The following is a 22117-nucleotide window of genomic DNA, read 5'->3' as shown; positions in this document are numbered from 1 at the left end:
AGTTCTACAATAACATTGAAGTTCTTGTTTACAAGGGCTTGCTGGCATTTGACAAATAAGATGAAATTCACATGTGCTTTCAAATTAATTATTTGCCTGATATAATAAGCCTATTTCATATTCTCCTTTCTTTTAAACAGGCACTTCCCAACAAGTCTTACAACTTCTCATTTATCTTAAAGCTATTCACAGTGTTATACTATAAGACAATTTTCATGTAACTGTAAATTCTTATGACTATTCTGTTTGAGAATTTTAAAAGCCCTTGAAAATATGAAGGAAAAAATTCTGATTATTTCAGAAAAAAAGCACTATTCAACTGGATAAGTAAATATATATTCTAAATACATTGGCATAAAAAATCCTACAGTAAAAGAAAGACCTACTTTTAAAATTAAGGCTTAGCATGTTTGAATACCCAGCAGATATTCCTCATTAACTCTTTAAAAAGTTTATGTGAATGGATACAAAAAGGAATACTAATACATGGCAATATCCAAAAGTGTTCCCTTGAGGCCTAAGAGAGAAGCTGAAGACACTCAATTGCAACACCTTTAGAAGAATGTTGCTCGTTTTCTCACCTGGCAAAGTGAGCACAGGTGAGGTTTGAGCTGATTCCTCAGCAACAAGCCAGCATGAAGCAAAGTCCAGCTTTTGTAATCTAAATGATGCCACACTGGACTTACTGCTGGTTGGGTTTTTGGGGAGTTGAGCAGAAAAAATTAAACCAGTGCAGCAGAACATGGTCATGCACATTCATGTCCTTCTTTGCAATAACCTCATGTTGCTTTGCTGATGTGCACCTTCCCCACTTAAGGAATGTCATTTATTACACAGGTGTCAGGACACAGGGTTGATGTGTGGTGTTTTCAGACAGAGCTCAAACACAGAGACAAGTCCTTCAGAAGGGGGATGGAGGGGACATTGAGTGGACAGAGTGTGACCACCGCCTACACAGAGGGCCCTGAGCCATGATCTGGGCAGCTGACCCATGAACTTTCTGTAAAAATCCTAATGCCACAATAAAATAAGAACATACCTAAGGTAGCGGCACTGATGGCCTTTGCTTCCCAGGAGAATCTAGGTGTGTCTATCAGAGTAAGGATCACTTTCATTCAGTTTTGCACCATTTATCCGCCCCTACAGGCACTCCGAACGCACTGCCAAGGCTCGGGCTGTTTCCCACCCCAGCACAACGCGGGCAGCCCAACCCTCTTCCACAGCGCCCGCAGACCCCCAGGGGCCTCTCAGAGTCCCGCTGGGAGAACGACACCTCGGGATGCCTGCAGATCCTCATCCCCGGTACCCAGGGAGCCCGGGGAAGCACAGCCACGGCCACGGGAGCCGCTCGGGGTGGTACCGGACCGTGTTTACACGGCGGAAGCCAAAGGCGCGGCTCAGCCCAGCCCCACACGCCCGTCCCCCTGCGGCAGCCGCAGCGGGTGAGGAGACGCGGCCCAAGCGCCGGCCGGGGTCCGGAGCAGGCGGGGAAAGGGAAGGGAAGGGCGCGGGGGTTCAGCACAGAGCGCCGGGGGAACGGGCCGGGGAGCGGGGACCGGGAAGGCACCGCGGGAGGGGCGGGCCGGGCCGCGCTCCACATTTACCACAACGCCACGGCCTCCAGCGCTGCTCCCGCCCTGCCCGGCCATGTTCCTGCGCGCGCCCGCGCGAGGGGCTGCGGCGGGGCGGGGCCGCGCCGGGGAGAGCGCGGGGCGGCGGGTGCGGGGTGCGGGATTGGGGGTGCGGGATTTGGGGTGCGGGGTGCGGGATAGGGGGTGCGGGATTTGGGGTGCGCGGTGTGGGATGGGGGTGTGGGATGGGGGATACGGGATGTGGGGTGCGCGGTGCGGCAGGTGCGGGGTGCGGGGATGGGGGATGCGGGATGTGAGGTGCAAGATGCGGGGTGCAAGATACAGGATGCGCGGTGCGGGATGGGAGGTGCGAGGTGCAGGACGCACAGTGCGGGATGCAGGCTACGCGGTGCGGGATGGGGAGTGCAGGATGCGGGATGGGGAGTGCAGGATGCGGGGTGCAGGCTGGAAGCTGTGCGGGTATAGGTACGGTCGGGATGGTGGAAAGGCTTGGGCACGGCTGGCCAAGGGGCCTGACCTGTGTTAATGGTAATATTAAGCTGGTGTGGTTTAAACTGCTCTTTTAACAGGATTTTCTTGTACTCCAGGGAAGAAAAAAATTAATTTTCCAACAGTTCAGTAATCATACTTTCCATCCTCACTATCTTCAGCAGTTGCTGTTCCTTCCCCCCACCGTGCCCGTGCTGGGGCAGGCTGTGTCTTCCTATTGCCCCAGCCCATGCCCATGTTGCCTGTGCTCTCTGCAGTTGGAGATAAACAGATCAGGCACCAGAAACTGCAGCTTTCTGCCATCCCCTTCCAATTCTGTTAAAATTATTATTAATATTTTGCTTTCACTGCCTCACAGATTAGAAGGAGTTTGTTTTTTTCTTGGCTTACTCTGATCATTGCCTACCTTTATGTTCCTATATAAGAAGTTCAAATTTGGACTTGCTCCATCCTTTTTGTATCCTGTCTTTTGTGGAAAATGCTAACAGCCTCTTTGCCCACTGTGGATAAAAATAGAGCTTTTCTCTTTCTTAAAATTGAAAGTTGGTTATAATTTCTGGTACCAATCTGTCAAATACACAGCTCATAGAATTCTGCCATCCTTACACTAGAAAATATTAAAGAAAGAAAAATTTGCTTTTAGGGGAGATCTGGGCATAGTGAAATATTTTTAGTGATACCTGAGGGGCTCTCACCAACCAAGTAGGAAATATTTCAGGCTGGTACACTACTATTCTAGAATGTGGTCATTGACACTTCTGGTCACAACAGATGGATCCAGGGAGCAGTTATGGGTATATGAGTATGAGTATGTCTACACAGGGAGTTTGGTGTCCAATCTGCACTAGTTTTGAGGTGCATCCTGTTACTGCACTTACATTAGAACGAATAGGACAATTCTTAGGAATCTGGTGTTAAGAAGGCTCTTCTAAATTAATCACTAATTAAAATCTGGCAAAGTACTAGAGCAATTGAAGATTATCTTGTGATAAATGCTTTGTTTCTTATATGAAGTAAGGGGTGTTGGCTTTTTGATGAATTAAGGAACTATTCTTTAAAGAACTATTGCTGCAATAGACAGCATGTCTGAAAGAATAAAAGATAAGGTTTACAAAGTGTCAAAAGTCCACTCCAGAATATATCTGCCTCAAAGTGGTGCCTGTATATGAGGACTCAAGTGTGCTGGGAAAAAATAGTTCCTATTCACAGTGCTGTAAAATACTAAGTAGTGAATTTGATAAACAACATATGGAGATTTGTACAAACCTACATAAATAAAATAAAAATATTTTGGTAAAATACATAAGAGATTTTAATAATGGAAAAATTCCCAAAATAGATTTTTGTTTCAATTACATGTCAACATTTAATAAAACTATTGAGAAAGAAAGTTTAATATTTCATCTGATCTTTGGGTTAAATGCTCCTGATTTGTATCCAGTTTTCAAGATTTGAAGACTCTACTTGTCTGAAAGAAAGCCTCCTAAAGCCCATATTTGCCCTAAAGCTAGTGCAGTTGGAATCAGTTACCACCAAGTTACCAATAAAGCTGCTGTTGCATTTATGTCACAGGGCTGAACTCTATGGATCTGAAGCTGTTTAGATTATAGCTAGAAACTCAAATCAGTTCTGCCACTGCTATATGAGTTCTGTTTTCTTCTACCTTTCAGGCTATTTGGGTTACTATTGACAAAGCTTTTTGTATTTTTTAATCATATTATTTATCAGACTACTGCAATATGACAGATTGTCCTGACTAACTACACACAAAAGCTTAATGTTTTGAAAAGCATTAACATGAGCAGGACACTAAAAAATAAATTCCTCCAGCATTGTGCTGGAAAGGAAATGTTTGTTCTTCCCATCAAGATTGGATGAATGTGTTTGTCAAGTCTTTGTTTTGATATTCTTATCTTCCAGCAATTTTATAGGGCTCACTTAAGAAGTGTAATGAAGTGTCATGTCTTGCTAATAACAATAAATATGAGTAGGGAAATTAAAAACTAGATAAATTTAGCTGGGGTACACTTTGATAATACTGCTGTCAGCAGCCACAAGCCCAACCCACAAAACTGTTCTCCTCCATGGAAGATTTTTTCATTGGCACAAAATGTAATACATTTTGTTTAGTTTTGTTGCAAATGAGACAAATTCATGGTTCTGTGAACTCCTAGAATTAGTAGAAACCAGAATTACTGAGGTTCTTTGTGCATGATGGAAATGAAGCTGCTAAGGATTCTGTTATGGAGGAATGTACACTTACTGAATGTTTACTTTTTTTTTACAGTATGAACTGGTATTGAATGAATGAATTTACAGTAGACTTTCAAAACTTATTTTAATTAGAGCCAAAATATGATTAGTGAAAACATATTTAGGGCTTAACTATGAAAAAGCCTGTAAACATTCTGAAGAATGTTCTTACTATCTTCGTTTAGCTGTTTGTTTATGAACTAAACATAGGAGGAGAAGAATAAACATTTTTAGATATACAACCAGGGGAAATGATCAAAGGGGAAAAGAACAAAGAAAATAAGGGTTGATAATACTAACAAGTAGGACTGGGTAGGTCTGGACACATAGCCAAGAGCCATAAAGGAGCAGATGGAAGAAGCGACATACAGAGAAACAAAACAGGGTTAAGACTGATATGCAAATCCCCTGTGAATATATTTATATCTTTGGCCTTTATAATTTCAATTAGCCATCTATTTCTCTCTTACCGTGTTACTGATAAAAGTAGGATGTGCCCACCCTTTCACAACTTTAATGTAAAGAAATACTGAAAATAAAAGGTTGGGAGTAGGGATATGCCAAGAAAGCAGTACAAGGCAAATAATATGGAGTTACCTGTAAGCAACCTTTGCAACTGCATTATGTATTCTGCTTCCAAGAAGCTATAACAAACATTTGATAACTTAGTTTAATATGTAAACACCAAAACTAGACAAGAAAAGCATGAAAATCCAGAATATTTCAAGCGGTATGGCTTACCTAGGTAGAAGCTTGCCAATTAGGGGAAGAAGTAAGAGCTCTTTTTCTGGTTCTGCCTGTTGCTGCAGCTGTTATGTGAACAGCAGAAGTGTAAACAATCTTATCAAGAATAAACTTGCATTTCTTAGTGGTTACAAGGTAAGCTACAACACACACACTCCTCCAATTGTGGCAGAGGAAGACATTTTTGAGTAAAATGGTTACTGAAGAGATTATTAAAAGCAAAACTCTAGCATATGTACAGTACTTTAGGGCATGTTGGAAACAATTCTAAATTGTTCATATCCAGTTTTAATATATTCCAGAATTTTGAGTTTGTGTGTATTACCTGAGGCAGTGACCCAGTACACAGTGTGGCTGCTGGAGACCCTGCGTGCAGCAGAACATGTCTGGCAGACAGTGTTCCAGACATCTGGGAGAACATGAAGCAGGATTTCAAACCATTCCCCTACAGTCATGGACACGGAGACAATAGGAAATGCTGCCCCATTAGCAGGGCTAGGGAGCATCCTGTGATCTGCAGCATAAGAGATGCACATTGTTCTTTGTGACTCCTGTACTAGAGCAGGTGACAGAGTGGAATCTGGCTCCTGTCCACCTTCAATTTCAGCAGAATTCCCATCATTTTAGAGGAATTGGGAAGTTTAGCTTTGAAGCAGTTGCAGCATCCAAGATCTACAAGGGACTTGCTTGGTCACAGTTCACCTATACTGAATCAATGATTCTGACTTAGGCTTTGAGAATTAACTGGAGTAACTTTGATATCAAGAAAATGGCTAAAAGCTGCCGTTCAAGATGTTAGTGTCTTTTTTCAAATATTTATAACCTTCAAATCACTGTTAGGCACTGCTTGACAGAACCCTGAGTTTTGGCTTATTTGGTCTATGATAAACATCTTTAATACAAAACTTCATTTTTGTTTGTTATTAATCTCACTGTGCCAAACTAGAGCACCGAGAGATTTGCTTTGCAATTTCCTGGCTCCTGAAGATACCCTTCCTGCTTTTCAGGTTCGTGTTATTAATATAGAGTCCTTATAGCTGAAAGAAATGCAAACAGAAATTTCCTCTTGTCCTTCAATACTAGAATAAACTTTATATTCTTTATAGTATTATGGAAATATTTGCCCTAACCAACCATTTAGAGGTATTGATGTTTGAATGATAAAGCACTATTTCCAAGGAATGCTGCTCACATCATATCCTATGATATATTCATCATGACCATGAAAACTAATCAGGGAGTTATAACTATACAGTGGGTCACACCCAATGCAATGAATTTAACTGTTAGAGTTTGTTTTCTTTTTAAAGCAGGCTCTTCATCCCTCTTTTTAATATTTTTTTCTTAATTAAAAAAAAAAAATCTAGGAAAGTCTGCCAAACAAAAGAATTCCGAGTTCTTGGACAACTAAGCAAGTAACAGTTTAAGGGGTTTTTTTTCCCCCCAGAATAGCTCAGTTATCTTTGATATAATTTTGTATACTTAACAGCTTGCCTAGAATAAATAGTGCAGTAACAAAAGTGTATTGAAAAACAGGGTCTGGTCCAAAGAGTTCTCCTGTAGCATGAGACAGTGAATGCTCATGGCTGGACAGCCTCTGTGCTCTGTTGCAGCACAGAATGACCTGACACCCAAGGTTGCTGGAATGCTGGATTTGGACCATTTGCTAATTTTATTGTTTGTGTAAAAAGACAAATCATTTCTCCTGAGCAAACAGCGAAATGTGGTTGTTTCTCCCTTGTGCAGTGCTTGGGACCACATGTTGAACACTACTGGAGTTTTCTCCTCTGAAGAGAGAATTACTACATTGCTTCCTCAGCTTGAATATAGACCTCAAAGCAACATGAGGTCCTTTAAAACGGACCTCAAGGAACAGTTCTAGAGGTACATGTCCATTTTTACAGCTGCTCTTGGAATTAGACAATTTAGTCACCTGAATTTTTCATATGGGGGCTCTCACCTAGCAAGATTAATCATTAATTTTAATAATTTTGCTTTTAGACTATTCCATAGCTTTTAAACTATTGCATAGTGCTGTTTAGGCTCAAATCATAGTTCTAACCTTAGGCACATATATCCTGTATTTAAAACAGATGGGCTCAAATTGCAAGTCAGAAATCCCAAAAATGAGAAATGCACTACTAATGGTTACCAGTGAAAAAGCCAGGTATAAGTCATTTACCATTGCATTTCAAAAACATGCTATGACAAAGACATGAATAAATCATATTGCTCCAGGGAATAAGTTAAGTGCTTTAAATCTCATTTCTCTTCCTTCAACTCCTACTTTCCGGTTGTTGAAACAAATGAAATGAGGGTTCTTGGAAAACAGATCCTCTTAGTAAACAACAGGAATCTTACTGCATGGTCTTCATGCCCAGATGATCATATTTATTATTACTGTTATTATAAGCACACAAGAGCTCCACTAACAGACAAAACTGTGTCAGGCAATAAGCACGATCCGTATGACACATGACTTAACAATCTAAGACAAGAAACAGCAGGCTGCAGTGCCAGGGGAGTTCAGGGAAACTGCACAGGTCAGCAAGATAAACCCTTATTTCAGCTCACTAGCAGCTCAGCTGTTGTTACATTTTTGGTGGGCACCACTGCAAATGACATTTGAGGAAAGATTTGAATACAAAGTTATTCCAGTGTTGCATGTTTCTGTGAATTTCTTCATGCTGTGGAGTCAATGTCGAGGTTGGCATGGAATAATGAATTACCACCACAAGCTAGTACTGTGACTGAACAGAAGTTCACTCTCCTAGCACCACCAACAAGACCAGCACATAGCTGATATTTGGGTATGTCTGCCTGTCTACAACTCTTTGTAAAGTCTATAAAAAAACTGTGTTTCATAACCTGATGAAATGGCAGTCACATTTATATCAGCATCTTTAAACAGTAAAGAAAAAAACATAAGAAATAAGTCACGTTCCATTCCTACCACAATGCCACTTAGCCTGGAAGGTGAAAACCGTCGTATTTTATTTACATAACTTTGCATGACAAGAGGAGCAGGAGGAAGATTGAGATAGTATGAAAAACCATACAGTTTAGGCATTCATGTGGTCAAGTGTACATCACCATCTTCGGTGCCACTCATGGAAGAAATGGCCATTCCTGCTTGGCTTGGTCAGGCTCAATACACACCTGGTTCCTGGGGTGGACAATGCCAGCCCAGCTGCAGGGATCAGCAGCTGCCTTCCTTGACTATGGGAAATGTCAGATGACCTTAATAACAGAGTTTGCCACCTGTCTCTCCTCTAATTATGTCATTAATATTATAAGCATCCTAAAGCTGAGGATGAAAGTGTGGACTAGGATCCTATTTACCTGAATTTATGTGACATGTTCTTATCTGAAAGATGTCTGCCTTCATTAAGGCTGAAATTGTTAGATATGTTGTGTTGCCTGAAATGTATGCAAGGACCAGATTTCAGCTTCGTGGCAGAGCCATCACAGCAGCAGTTTTTAGTACCAATTTTACACAAAAATATACAAGGGGTCAGACATGCCCTCCTACAAAAAAACCTACCTACAGAGACTATGGAAAATTAATTCGGTGGCAAATCTCTCTCATTTTTCCCACTGAATTTTGGCCTCACTCTTTTGTGAGGGGAATGAGGTTACCCCTCTACAAGGAAGGTTTTGAAGAACGGTCTCTTAGGACTTAGGGAATGTATGCAGAGCCCAAAAAGCCACCACTGTCCAAGATCAGCCACATGGAGCCCACATGCTCCTGTCAGAGCTGATGCTTGCTCGAGGCAGCTCTATCAGAGCCATACAATCAGGAACTCCCTCTGTTTGTGACGATGCCACATCTGATCCCTTCCTTCCTGAATATAAATAGTTTCATTCTCAAGAACAGCCACTGAGATATTCATCATAATTTCATGTTGCTATTTTTAAAAAAATTAATACACAGCTTTGTCATGCACAACTTCCAACAGGAAATATTTTCAGTTTGTGGGAACGTAACTCCTACTGACCAATAGATTATTCATGTCCCATTTTTCAGGTTTTATTATGGTTATCCAATTTAATATGGACAATTTAAAATTACCAATTTTATAACTATGAAGTACTGAAGCATTTTGGTTATAGTCTTGTTATTTCATCGATTATTAGTAACTGACTCATGAATTTAAAGGATGTTTCAAATGGTAATGCTACTTTTTAGCCTGCGGATAGACTTGTTTCTGTTAATATTTAATAGCTCTTATGAGGGAACAATTCTATCAGAACAATTGAGTTTATTCACCTTTTTCATTTTGTTATACCAATGGTGCATATTAGTTGATTCATGAATATTATACTTTCAATTACTGGCATTTCCTGAACATATAAATACAGAGTTACATTCTCTGGATTCTGTAAATTTATTTTGTCCAACTTCCCAGAGAGAGCTAAAGGATAAGAACATTATCCTTCTGCATACATTTTCAATGATTTTAATTATTTTTTTTTCATAATCAGAGGTGTTGGCAGGTCCCATGGAATACACACCAAAAGGGGGTACAGCCCCTCCATAGGGTGACAGAAGCAATTCAATGTTTCATGAGGGGAACATGCAGCAGAGCTACCTGCAAAGAGCTATATGAGGCTCAGGAAAAAAACGCCACAGCACTGTTGAAAGTCACTAGTGACAGTCCACTCAGCTACAGGACACTGGCTTTTGTCTCTTCTGTTAAGCAGGAATACTTTTTTGCATCCCTTCCCATTCACTTTCTAATTTCCTAGTAATACATTAACATACTTCTGACAATTTTAAAAAGCAGTCATTTCTACTGGTGAATGATGAACGTTTCTAAGTCTGGCCTAGATGCTCGTCCCAAATTTTGGAATAGGCCACCACCTATTTTGCATTTCCATAAAGTTAGCACTGATGATTAATGGAAGAACCAAATACAGATCCTAACCTAAATCAGCCAGTCTGCAAGTAAAGGCCGAGAGGGAGGCATGCTCTTTTGGAGTCAAATCCTTTTTTTTCATTTTAAGCCATAAGAAACAGCCTTTTCTGATTACACTGAATTTCTTAAAAGGGGCATCAGGTACTTCACTAGAGGATAATATCACATATTATTAAGTGCTAATAATTAAGTGTAGTTTTGTTAAAATATACAGTGTGTCAGTCTTTTGAGTAAGAGGTATATTAAATCCACATTTTTCAAATCTGCAGCTTTCTTCCAGCTTACATCCTTCAAAAATAAACATGATTGCTTAATAATAAGGTAGTAATAAGAAAATACACATTTCTGCTCACCCACACACTCCTAGTGCATGTCATAGACAAGTATAATATGCACAAGAAATAGAGCCTAGAATCATGGTAAAGTCTTCAAAGCCATTCCCCTAACAAATTATGGAAAGGAATTTAATGTATGGGAACATTTGGCTTTTCATAGTTAATTTAATATTTTTTACTTTATCCTTTGCTGATGTCAGATATGATGATGTCACAACAGCTGCTGGTGGTAGTGACTGATACCATATAGAAAAAGCTGTGTTCTGAAAGGTTGAAAAAGATCTTTTCTAATCCAAACAGTATGTATGATTCTATGAAGCAAAGGTTAAGCAGTAGCAAAGAAAAATATTTTTTCCTTCTATGCAAACAACTGCAATAGAAGGTGCTGATAGTTTTTGTCTAAGTCTTGACTCAGATGCTTGTATATTGCTTTCATTCTAACAGTACACACATAATTCCAGTCAAAACACATTTTTCTAATTTAATTGTAGATTTACTATAGTATTACAGAATTATTTACTTGTAAAAACACACATGTGGTATCTGTATTGTGTGAAGTCTGTATTATTACACATTTCCACATTAAAAATTGGTTTTGGTAACAAAAAATGAGTACACAAAATGTTATGCAGAAGTCAAGCTGTTTAGAAACACAATCACTCAAGCTTTTAAGTAAAGCACAACATCTCTTTAATATATAGTCCAGAAGCCATTCCAGCCAGAAGTTGTATTTACCAAGCTGTCTTCAGCAGCCAATTATTTCCCTGTGTTTTGGCTAGGCAAGGAAAGATGTACTCCAAACATATGAAACAGTGTTTTATATGCTTTCTGTACGATGTTTATAGATATCTTAGTAGTTAATAAAAATTACAAAGAATAATAAATTAAATTCATTATTCATACTCAAAGTTTAGTTAAGTATTTTATTTCAAAATGTTTTGGGAATTGTACAGATGAGAATTATATGTAACAACTTTTCTAAGAAGCTACATACTTAGTATTTCCTTCTAAATAGTTGACAGTAGATCTGAGAATTTAGGCACTTCTTGGAGATGCAGGGATAGAGAAAAAGGAGAAAAGAGGCAGTATCTGAACAACAATCCTTACACATTTGCAATGTAGACAGTTTTGTGATTCTCGATTGCTGCTATGTCATGCTCCAGTTGTTGCAGCTTTAATTCCAGCTCTTGTTTATGCATCCTCTTGTAACTGGTGTCTGTTAGTACTGGAAGACTCTGAAATGCACGATTTGTTTCCTCCCACTTCTTTTTCAGTGCCTGGTGCCATTACACGAAAAGGAAATATATGAGAAAAACTTAAAGTAAGAACAATATATACATAAATTACTTAATTTTTTAATTTATATTACATTTGCTAAGTGTCACTGCAGTGTAAAGATAATAGATAAGTAAATTAATAATGTATAATCATCTTAATTGGACCAAATTCATTAAATCCTTAAGAGTTACAATAGTTGGAACTCTAGCCAAAATTCAACAACATTCAGCAGCAGTTTCAGGCCACCTCAACACCAGCTTAATTTTCTGTAATCAAGACTTTGTTCAGACCATGGTCACCAAACTGATTCCACAATACTTTAACTTCCATAAACTACTTTGAAAAAATTCTGAATAATTGCATTCCCTTTCTAATCTATATTTACAGTAACAACTATGGGCAATTTATTTATCATTTGGACTAAAACCCTAACTGTCACTGACCCTATCAACAATAATTCCAGAAATTACTACCTCTCTTGAATGCTGCTGTGCAAAGAATTACCTTTCTAGATAAAGTGAACCATATCGTCCATACATAAAATCTCAAGACTAAAATAATACATTAAAAAATTTTAAATGCTATAATCCGAAACTTATTCATAAACCAGTTAAGTCGGCATCAGAGACAACACTTTTATCAGCCAATATACACTGAAAGGAACCAGACAGTGGTAGAAAAATAAAATTTAAATCTTGTCTTTATATCTTTCTTAAAATTATCACAACTATTGCTCTTACTTTCTCTCCTCAAAAGTATAATCAAAATCTACACATTCTATCCACGTGTATGCGATGGTTTAGTAGAGTTTATCTGTGCATCAAATGTCCCCATGAAAACTACATGGGTGAACTTAATAATCACAGCTAACAAGGAACTGAGACAGCAATCAGTAAATAACACACCCATCAGTGAGAAAACACTTCTCCAAAATGTCTATGGCTCTCAGTTCTGTCACCTTAGAGCATATCACAAAATATCTTCAAAAAAAAAAAGAAGTACAGTTACTCTCTTGGGAACCAAAGTTTTCAGCTCTTCTCCATAACTAAATCTAGATTCAATTGGCACATTGATTTTATGGCACACTGATTTCCAACCTCATGTCCTCCATTATTATTAAACACTTTTCTCACAGTCTGGCTAACTGATGAACATACTGAAGTTAAATTTAGAGGGTTTACTTTTATACATATTCAGCTTTGAAGACTGTTGTTTCTATTTCAGAAGTCAAGGGCTCTTGTGCTTAAAAACTTTAAATTGATTTACAGAAAAAATGAACACTCCTGCCAACACTGAGAAAAATGTCATCTTTAATACGAACTAATATTTTAGCAATTCAAACCAGTATATTTATTGCATAGCAGTTCATGCTTTTTTCATATTCATATTAAGCATATAAGTGTTGTTCATAAAGGCTATTCCTTGCATACAAATATCTACATAGATACAAATATCTATGTAAACTTAAAAACCCTACTGCTACATGTGAAACTTAGAGCAACAAGGATATTTATCTACTGTCTTGTAATGATACTTGTCTTTGCTACCCAAGGCTGTAAAGTACTTGGATAAGATTCAGAGTCTACCAGGCATCTGGTACAGTTTACAAATATATAGGCATAAAAATAAATCTCATCTTTTCAAAAGCTTTCATAGAAGAGTCATTCATAGATTCTTCAAATAATTCTTCTTTGTGTACATTAGTAAGACCTGGCTTGGAAATAATTGAAAACAGTGAATTTCACAGCTCCTCCACCAATGTAATAAGCTGACCACTATAGCTAGATCACAAACTGAATATCCCACTCTATATATGGAACTCTAATACATGCTGGATCAGTGAGAAATATGTACTGCATTTATCAACATTCTCTTTTATTCTCATAAAATCCCAACCAAAGTAAGCACAATGAAAAGTTCCAAAAATGTTGGCACAAATTACTTCCCTTTATTTTTGTAAGGTCATGAGGCTTGATTTTGGTCTCAGGCATTTATTGCCACGTATTCTTTCAAATCAGATAGTGCACATGTGTTCACTAGCAATGTCAATTATTTTAAAGGACAGAAATTCCCATATGTCTACAGCTGAGCACTGGGTAGAAGCCACATACCCTGGGGACACTAATTCCTCCTTACAATGTAACTGTATAAGTAAGCCCATGGAAGTGCAAATGTTTTTGAAAAAAAAAATAAAATAAATACTGAGTTAATAAAAAATCTAAAAACGTTAAACATTTTAAAAAATATTAAAGTGCATTTCTGTATTTGAAAAATACAGAACATAATTTAATCAAACTAAATGCAGAATGGTGAGCAGCTGAACTCACATGCCTTTTTCGCACATATATTTTTGCTGCATAGCTTGTCCCATGCCTTTCCCACCATAAAAATACCTCAATCTTCTTCAAAAGAGTATGCTGTTTTGTTCTTTATATTGCTGTCAGTGCAATACCCTCACCTCTCTCCCATACTCCTTCCTAGCTTCCACTGCTTGTTGTTTATGCAAAAGACCATTGTGCTGGACATTTTGCACTTTGTCAGTTAACAAGTTAGTTCATCTTTCAGGCAAGTGAGACACTGTTTTCTCTCTGGATACTTTTTTTTTGGTGGGCATTCAGCATCTTTGATCTGTCCATCTATCTATTAATTTCAGTTTCAGGTGGAAGCTAAGACAAAGTTATGAGGGGACAGACTGATATATAGATATGACAGTCATACAAGCTTCATTTTCATAGGAAATTTTTCTAAAAAGTGGTCAAGAAAAGTTCCAGTTCTAGGGCAGTATGGAATTTTAAGATGTTACTTTTATGCTCTACTTCTTTAATGGTATTAATTCTCTTTAGAAAGTCTTGTGCAATTAAAACTGTATGAAAGACAGTATCCAGAACAGCTTGACAACACACAAAGTTTTCAGTCATAGTTTTATGACTCTATCTCAATTTAAATCTGTTTTCTTTTCTTGCCACATTTTAAAGCAAGTCATTATGCTTTAATCAGTGAGGTCACAATGTAAAGATAGAAGCTGCCAATAAAAGGCGTAATATTCTGCATTAGGGAAAAAACTGTATTTCTCCATTAATAAGTGTTACTAAATCCATATTGGTGATTTTATGCTCTTTGAAGTTTCACTGAAATTCTGAGTCATTAAGGTGGATAAGAACCAAACAGAATTGAAAACTGGATTAAAACTCTAGCTAGATCAGTTCCTTTCAGTTGTATACAACTGTTCTACAGCTCCATCTAGTGAAAAAGTAGCCAACTAATTCGTCTCACTTAAAAAAACAAAGAAGTATACTTTCATTATTTATATGGCCTTACACTACCTTATTTAATCTTTTGGACATGTTACTAATTACATTAAATGAAAATATGCACCTTCAGAACATTTTCCCTTTCTTCTTCAGATAGAGTTTTCATGGCTTTCTTCTGGAGTTGCTCCAAAACACTGGCTTGATATTCTTCCTCCTCTCTCTTCATTTCTTCATTTCTCCGTGTCACATATTTCGGTATAACACCATAATTCTATAAGTAGAAGGAAGAAGTTCCTTATATGTGCTTTTAAGAGGGAAACAAAGAGATACCTGTCATCTACACATTTGCAAAAATAGCTTAAAATGACAATTTGTGCTACTGAGCACTAAAATCCTAAATCACCATGTTCTTGGAAGTGTCAAACATTATTATCTTTATAGCGGGAGAAAAACATATAAACAATTCCCTTCAATTTCTTTTCACAACCTTAGAAGACAATAGAATCCAGAAACCAAAGTATCTATTTAAAAGAACTGATGATTGAGCAAGGAATTTGAAACCTGTTTATAACAATGAGATATTTTAAATTTTTATACGGTGTCAGGTTGGAAACATTCCTTAGAGAATTTCTTTGAAAGGCCTTCCTGTATCCTGATTTTTGCTGAACATTGCAACATATGCATTCATGAAAATTGGACTAGCTAAGAAGGAGATACTATCCCATACTGATGTGTTTCTGCAAGGAAAAAAAGACTTCTGAATATCCCAGACATTCTTGGGGAAACCCATCTATTTTGCCTTAACCTTTGTAAAATGAAGCTCCTCTAGCCAGAAGATAACAGTGTCTACCTTCTTTCTGCTAAATGCAAAATTATTCACTAATCTTTTAGTGTCAGGTAGCATCATGACTAGCATTGTTTTTATACATGTTTAGCCATGGAAAAGTACTGCAAGGGCTTCAGGTTCTTTTTGGCATCTTTTCGGTCACGAGTGATGTCTTATGTCATTTCTTAATGCTCTGTCATGGGTTACATGGGTACATCCTGGGTAGGGGATGGACTGTTCTTGTGCACAGAGGAGGTTGTCCTTAAAGGCATGTCAGCTCTGCCAAGCTCTTTGCTTTCCAGAGCTGTCTCACATGGGGTCCTACTTACCAGTTACCCTCAGTAAGCTGCTGTTTGCTCTCCCGAGCAGTCAGTAGGCTACCACCTGGCTCCTTGACCAGGAGGGGGTCTGGAGCTGCTACATGGTCTGTGCCACCCAGACTACAACTGATTATCACACCCCTGAGCAATTCTTTCTCCTTTTTAGGTAGCAGAACCAGAAGAGCATGACCATTGGTTGGTTCATCCACCATCTGTGAACAAAGCTGTTGCTGACATGCTTCAGGAAACTTTTTGGATTGCTCTCATCCCATTGTGTTATCTTTTCAGCAGCTACCAAGGAGAGTGAAGTCTTCCTTAAAAAGCTGCATCATGATCTGAAGATTTCCTCCAGTTGCTTGAAGAGATTTTCATCCAGTTCCTCACCTTTTTTGGGTGCTCCATAACAAACACACTTTTGGCAGTTGCTGGCCTTTTCTCTGATCCTGACTCACAGGCTCAACCAGCCAATTTCATAGAAGAACTCCATATATTTGAACAGCTCCTTCATTCAAAGGGCAATCCTCCTTCTCTTCTTCCCTGCCTGACTTTTCTAAGCAAAAATTCATTCATCACAGAATTCCATGTCTCCCCATTAGACAGTCTCTGGGTTCCCAATGCAAGACATACACCGTTGCTTTAGAAGAATCATTCTGCAAATTTTTTTGGCTGACATCATAAGCAAATGAAAACAGCAAAGGCAGGGCACAAATCTAGTGCCAGTGATTTCTTCTTGAATGAAAAGGCCTAATAGAACAGCCATGGTATCTATGCAACAGTGGACCTAAAATAGGCATTACAAATAATATTTCCAATAAAATTTAATAAAACGTACCTTTTTTCTAGTGTACTTTGGAAAAAGTCCTGAAGGTTCAAGGAGATATTTATCTCCCTGTCTTGAATCAACACAAAAATGTTGAGGCTTTTTGGGCTCCCCTCTGATAACAGCAACTGCATTTTTATATATAAAATTCTTTTTAACGCGAACAACTGGATGGTATGTCCTCCGTGGCACTGATAATGGAAGCAATTTTTCACCCTCCTCTTCTTTTTTTTCTGTGAATAGAGCATGTAAACATTCTCAGCAATAAATTTGAAGAGATTTGTAATTTCATATTATTACACTTTTTGAAAGGGAAAAACTATGTAAAGAATTACATAAAAATAGAACCCAACAGCATCTACCATGAAAGAACTGCCTGTCAACGAACTGTGATCTGTTTGTTTGGTGTAACAGAAGTTTCACAACTTAGGAAATACTATGTTGTTTCAGATGAGTTTCCCTTATATGTCACTCATTTCCTCTTAACTGCAGCAGTATAGGCCTTTTTCCAAATATAATTATAACTACTTTTAGTAGAGGTGCTCGTTGTCATAGCCCTTGGGCAATAATGGTCCCGCCCAGTCTCACCTGGGGCATCCACCCTGCCCCATTTGGGCTCAGGAACTCCATTTCCCCTGTCAATACCTGGATGAGCCATCTCAGCCATGTCTGCCCCAGCCCTGCTCCTGAAGAGCTATGTGGAATCAGTGGAGGGACCTGGCCTGTAACCTGATTTTGCCTGATGGTCTGTGGGACACTGACAGGACAGACTTTCCTCACCACCCTGCTCTGCTGGCCAGCCTGACATGGTGGCACTGCACTCTCTTGGTGAGGCCTTTGCCCAGCCTGCATTGTGGTTGCCCTCAATCTCTGACTCATCTCTCCTTAGGGAAGAGCACCGCTCTTGCTGCTCCTTAATCCTCATAAACAACCTCTCACAATCCTTTATCCAGAGAATATAGAAACTCTTCCATTTTAGTGTAGTCTTTTCTCCAAGGCACCAACAGAAATTCAGTAGTACCATGAGTAGTCTCACTTATAGTGAGTAATTAAGAATAATTATTTCCCATCATATTTCACACTGGACATAACTCCAATTCATGATCATTACCAGAAATAATGATTTGATCCAAATTGTCTGAGTTCATGTTCTTCTTTGGCAGTAAATAAGTGTAATGTCACAACTGACAAACATCATTCCTACAACAGCTGGTTTCCTGATACTGACCCCACAAACAAGTATTTTGTTTTTACAACTTGATAGTTGGCCATAACTTACTACTGTAGGACACAAAGACTAAACTATCTACCTAAAAACTATATTATATTGCATATTTTCTGTCTACACTTACTTGGTGCTGGCTTGGGCTCCTTGGAACGTTTCTGCAGAAAATCATTTGGTGATGGCACTGCAACTTTTGCTGGCCCCATAGTTTTCCACTGAGATTTATTTTTCTCTGCTTCACGTCTCACAAATTCGCTATATTTGGATACATACCTTAGAGGTTAACAAATAGCCATAAAAAAGTTAAGGGTCAGAAAAATATTCGAAATAGTTCTTCGAAGAATATACTTTGAAGTAGTTCATGGCAAAAGCCTAATCTGTTTTGTTTTGTACTCTCTCCCAAATAAAGAGCATCATTCACACAGCCACCATGCTAAGGCTAAACCTAGTAGTGCACTGACAAATGAGTTTTCTGGTTCTGAAGTTAGCTTGCTTCTTCCTTTGGCTCTTGTGTCTCTGAGGTCAGGACTATCACACTTTGGGAAATAAATACCAAATATCAATGCTGAACACAGACATTCTGAAATCCAACGAAACCTAAATTTTGGAAATAAACTTGATTATTGCTTGCATGAATTCCTTTTGGTACATGGTGTGATTCTTAGGGTGTCCTGTGCAGGGCCAGGAGCTGGACTCAATGATCCTGATGGCTCATTCCAACTCAGCACATTCTATGATTCTATATGATTTATGCTTGAGAAAAGATGCCAAATGTAGTCAAGAATTGTACAGGATGTCCTTGATTATCAGTTTTTCTTATTACTGTCCACTGTATCTGTATCACTGCCTCAATGTTCCAGTTGAACCATCTGTTACAGACTCTTATGACAGATGAGATGGGTGACTGCTCTGAAATTGCAGAGCACACTGAAGATTCATTATATTACACAGGTAGGAGCTGCAATCCTGGACAATGGTAATCAGTGGTGGGTTTGGCACTGAAACTGCTGATGTGAAAATCAGTAAGGGCTCAGATATGAGAAGCTGTATGAACATGGTATGCACACACTGCTGTTTTGGTCTAATATTGCATATGGCATGATAACTTCTGCTTTAATCAAAATCTCCAAAAGAAGCCAAACACTGATCATTAGCTGATTGGCAACATCTTGCCTTTCTCTGAAGGACTGAGCTGTCACAGATGTTTGCCTGAGGAAGCAGAACTGCCTGCTCTTGAAGCGAAGGCTCCCTCACTGTACTTTTATTATGTCGATCTTTAGGAAACATGTCATATTAATTTATGGTAGAAAAAAAGCTTATGAAAAACTGTGCTTCTTTTACAGAAAAAAAACCCCAAACATGTTTATGAAAAAAAACTATGCCATGTTTTCAAGTAAGGATATAAAGAAGAACAAAAAGGATTACATATAGTGCAACCCATTCTATGGAAATACTGAAACAGGAAGAAAGAAACCATGTAATCTTGGGCCACTGAATGTGTACCACAGTAGCAACACTGATAAAAGCTCTTGTCCATGAGCTGCAAATGTCCAATATATGTATTTGTACTTGATCATAACATTAGAACATGTCAGAGGACTTCATTAAAAAAATCAGAGAGAGGATTATCTGCATAAGATTATATATACTTCCTGAAATACTTCTAATTATAAGGAATGAGGTTTATTTATTTTTTTTCTGTTAAACTCATGGCAAACAGCTATAGACACTGCACAAACCCACCAAAGTGATAAATAACAGTATTCCTCACCATTTTGTAGAAGTGGCATCATGAACACATGGGAGAGAAAGGCACTGACCTTGTGCAAATTTTGACCTAGTGGAGTTCAGAGTCTTGGAATGAGAAAATGAATGAGAAGACACTGTGTTTCTAACATACTGGCATGAGGTAAAGAAATCATTTGTAGACAGCTATAGACATTCCTTTGGACAAAGAGATGAGGGATCTGTTATCTTTTCAGTGATTTTCCAGACCAAGAGAGTGGATCAACAGGGTTAGAGACGATTGCAAGGAAGAAAACATAGTTATGGAGAACATCAGAATCTAATCTGTTCATCACCACTTAGCAAGGGAAAAAAAGACCATACATCTGTAAGAAGACAGAAGAAGATGACATCTATTCCTTAGGTGTCATCTTGGGATATCAAAGCTGGGGAAAATGAGTATGTTTGCTGTGGTTTCATGAGCAGTATCAGGCAGTTGAGAATGAAATACATATTATTTGATTTGGGAAAAAAAGACCCATACACCAAAGCAGATCTGTGATTTGAACTGATCAAATCACACTATTAACCAGGTTCAATAGTCCTATTACCAGTTGAATATTTGTCACATTGTGAATCTAAGCAGCAAGTGTGGTGACAACAGAAGTCAATGAGATCAGAAGGGGATTTAGTCAGATTATATCTAAGCCAAGGAATCCATTGCCTTAACTGAACCTAATGGTCATGGAGTATCCAAATCTCTGAATGGTATTAAGTCAGGAATGGATTTAGTGTGTATGCCTTACCATGTTGTCTTTTCACCTTCCTCTGTCTTCAAAACTATCTCCGTCCAAAACTATATCCATTCACAATGAAAACAAAGTTTTAAAATCTACTTTTACATAAGACTCAGAACTAGGAATCTCAGAAGTCTGGATCATTTTACCTGAAACAGGATAACTATCTTTGTTCTAATGAGTGTCACTGATGCATCTACTTGTTTTAAAGCTATTGAATTACGACCTACCCTTTCACTAAAGATGTGTGACGGTCTTTTGTATAAATAGGGACTTGAAAAAAACAACACGTGTGCATAACTCTTTGCAAAAGGCCTTTTCTTATATTTTTAAGGCAAGAGTGAAGGAAGGGAAGCAAAAGAAACAATGTCAGAGGACACACCTGAAACACAAATAGTATGGAAACTGGAAAGCCCACCTTTCCAGCTGCTCACTGAGTTGTTATAAGTGCAAGTAACAAAGACGTCATGTAATTCCTGCGCACAGAAGGAGCGCTTTGTAAATTATGAACTAACAAGATGTCATTGAAGACACCATTGAAGACAACTTAATCATCATTTCTTGCAGCAGACTGTAAACTCTAAAATCACAGAACCAATTAGGCTGGAAAAGACCTCTGAATTATCAAGTCCAACACCATCTTGTCAACTAGACCATGGCATTGAGTGCCACATCCAGTATTTCCGTAAACCGACAGGGAGTCCCATGGTGGGCAGGGGACGTCCACCTTCCTGGGCAGCCCACTCCAGAACCTAATCACCCTTTCTTGTCAAGAATCTCTTCCTAATGTCCAGTCTAAACCTGCCCTGGTGCAGCTGAGGCCACGGTCGCTAACTGCCTAGGAAAAAAGACCAAGGCCACCTGGCTGCACTCTCCTTCCAGGCAATTGTAGAGAGCGATGAGGTCACCCCTGAGCCTCCTCTCCTCCCGGATAAACTCCCTCAGCTGCTCCTCACCGGACCTGTGCTCCAGACCTTTCACCAGGTTCGCTGCCCTTCTCTGGACACACTCCAGCACCTCAATGTCCTTACTGATGTTAGTGACTCGTTAGGAGGAGGGGTAACTACGCAAAAACTAGTTTGGGGTTTTTTTTAATACGTGTTACCCGTGAGATGCATTGCCTTGCCAGAACCAGCCACCCTGCCTGCAAGCGGCTCCGTCACACCCGCATACCTGGCAGGTTTGCCGGGCTGCGCCGGCCGGGGCGGGGGATCACAGGCGCCCTCCTGGGCACTCTGCGTGTCCATGGTCCCGCCGCGGACCCCGAGCACGGGGAATTGCCCGTCTGCTTGTGGGACTCTGGACACGGGGTACTCGCCCCGCTGGGGGTTCGGTCGGGGGAAGCGCCGCCTGGCCGAGATGCTCGGGCGGGGCCGGCGGCTGTTGTCAGTTACCGGGGAAACCCGTGAGGGAACGGCGCCATGAGGGGCGGGGCCTGCGCCGCCACCTGCCCCAGCGCCGGGCGCCGAGCGGCCGCGCAGGCGCAGCTGCCGCCGGTGCGGCGCGACGCGGGGGGAGCCGGGGCGCGCCGGGCCGTTGGACT

General features: G+C 39.4%; 2 protein-coding genes and 1 long non-coding RNA gene across 12 annotated transcripts in view; 1 reads left to right on the top strand and 2 right to left on the bottom strand.

Moving 5' to 3' along the window:
• PRTFDC1 (phosphoribosyl transferase domain containing 1) overlaps positions 1-1678 on the bottom strand; it is a 42886-nt gene extending 41208 nt beyond the window's left edge. For 6 of the 10 annotated variants that reach the window (XR_015801862.1, XR_015801863.1, XR_015801864.1 and 3 more), the window contains exon 1: positions 1605-1672. Coding sequence is in view for 2 of the 10 variants with exons in the window: in XM_014882208.2 (XP_014737694.1) it covers positions 1605-1649 (45 nt within the window). In the remaining 8 variants the exon portion in view is untranslated. Of the gene's footprint in view, positions 1-1039; positions 1091-1604 lie in introns of all 10 variants that reach the window. The other 4 variants (XM_014882208.2, XM_088160406.1, XM_088160420.1 and 1 more) reach the window with 3 other exon arrangements.
• A 190-nt stretch (positions 1679-1868) lies between these two features.
• On the top strand, positions 1869-18688 carry LOC148225091 (uncharacterized). The gene is made up of 2 exons (XR_015801869.1): positions 1869-6962; positions 16174-18688. It is a non-coding gene; the product is annotated as an uncharacterized LOC148225091 (long non-coding RNA).
• Positions 11242-22010, bottom strand: ENKUR (enkurin, TRPC channel interacting protein). Its single transcript, XM_014882206.2, has 5 exons — positions 21748-22010; positions 18180-18325; positions 16840-17060; positions 14986-15132; positions 11242-11609 (listed from the first exon to the last, which is right to left on the bottom strand). Exons 1-5 carry the CDS (start codon positions 21819-21821, stop codon positions 11436-11438), a joined length of 762 nt encoding a protein of 253 aa, XP_014737692.1. The 5' UTR covers positions 21822-22010; the 3' UTR covers positions 11242-11435.
• Positions 22011-22117: the final 107 nt, after the last annotated feature.

This window comes from Sturnus vulgaris, chromosome 1 (assembly GCF_052056855.1).
Source record: "Sturnus vulgaris isolate bStuVul1 chromosome 1, bStuVul1.hap1, whole genome shotgun sequence".
Taxonomy (NCBI): Eukaryota; Metazoa; Chordata; class Aves; order Passeriformes; family Sturnidae; genus Sturnus; species Sturnus vulgaris.
Note: the sequence above shows the minus strand (reverse complement) of the source record. Positions and strands in the feature narration are given on the sequence as shown.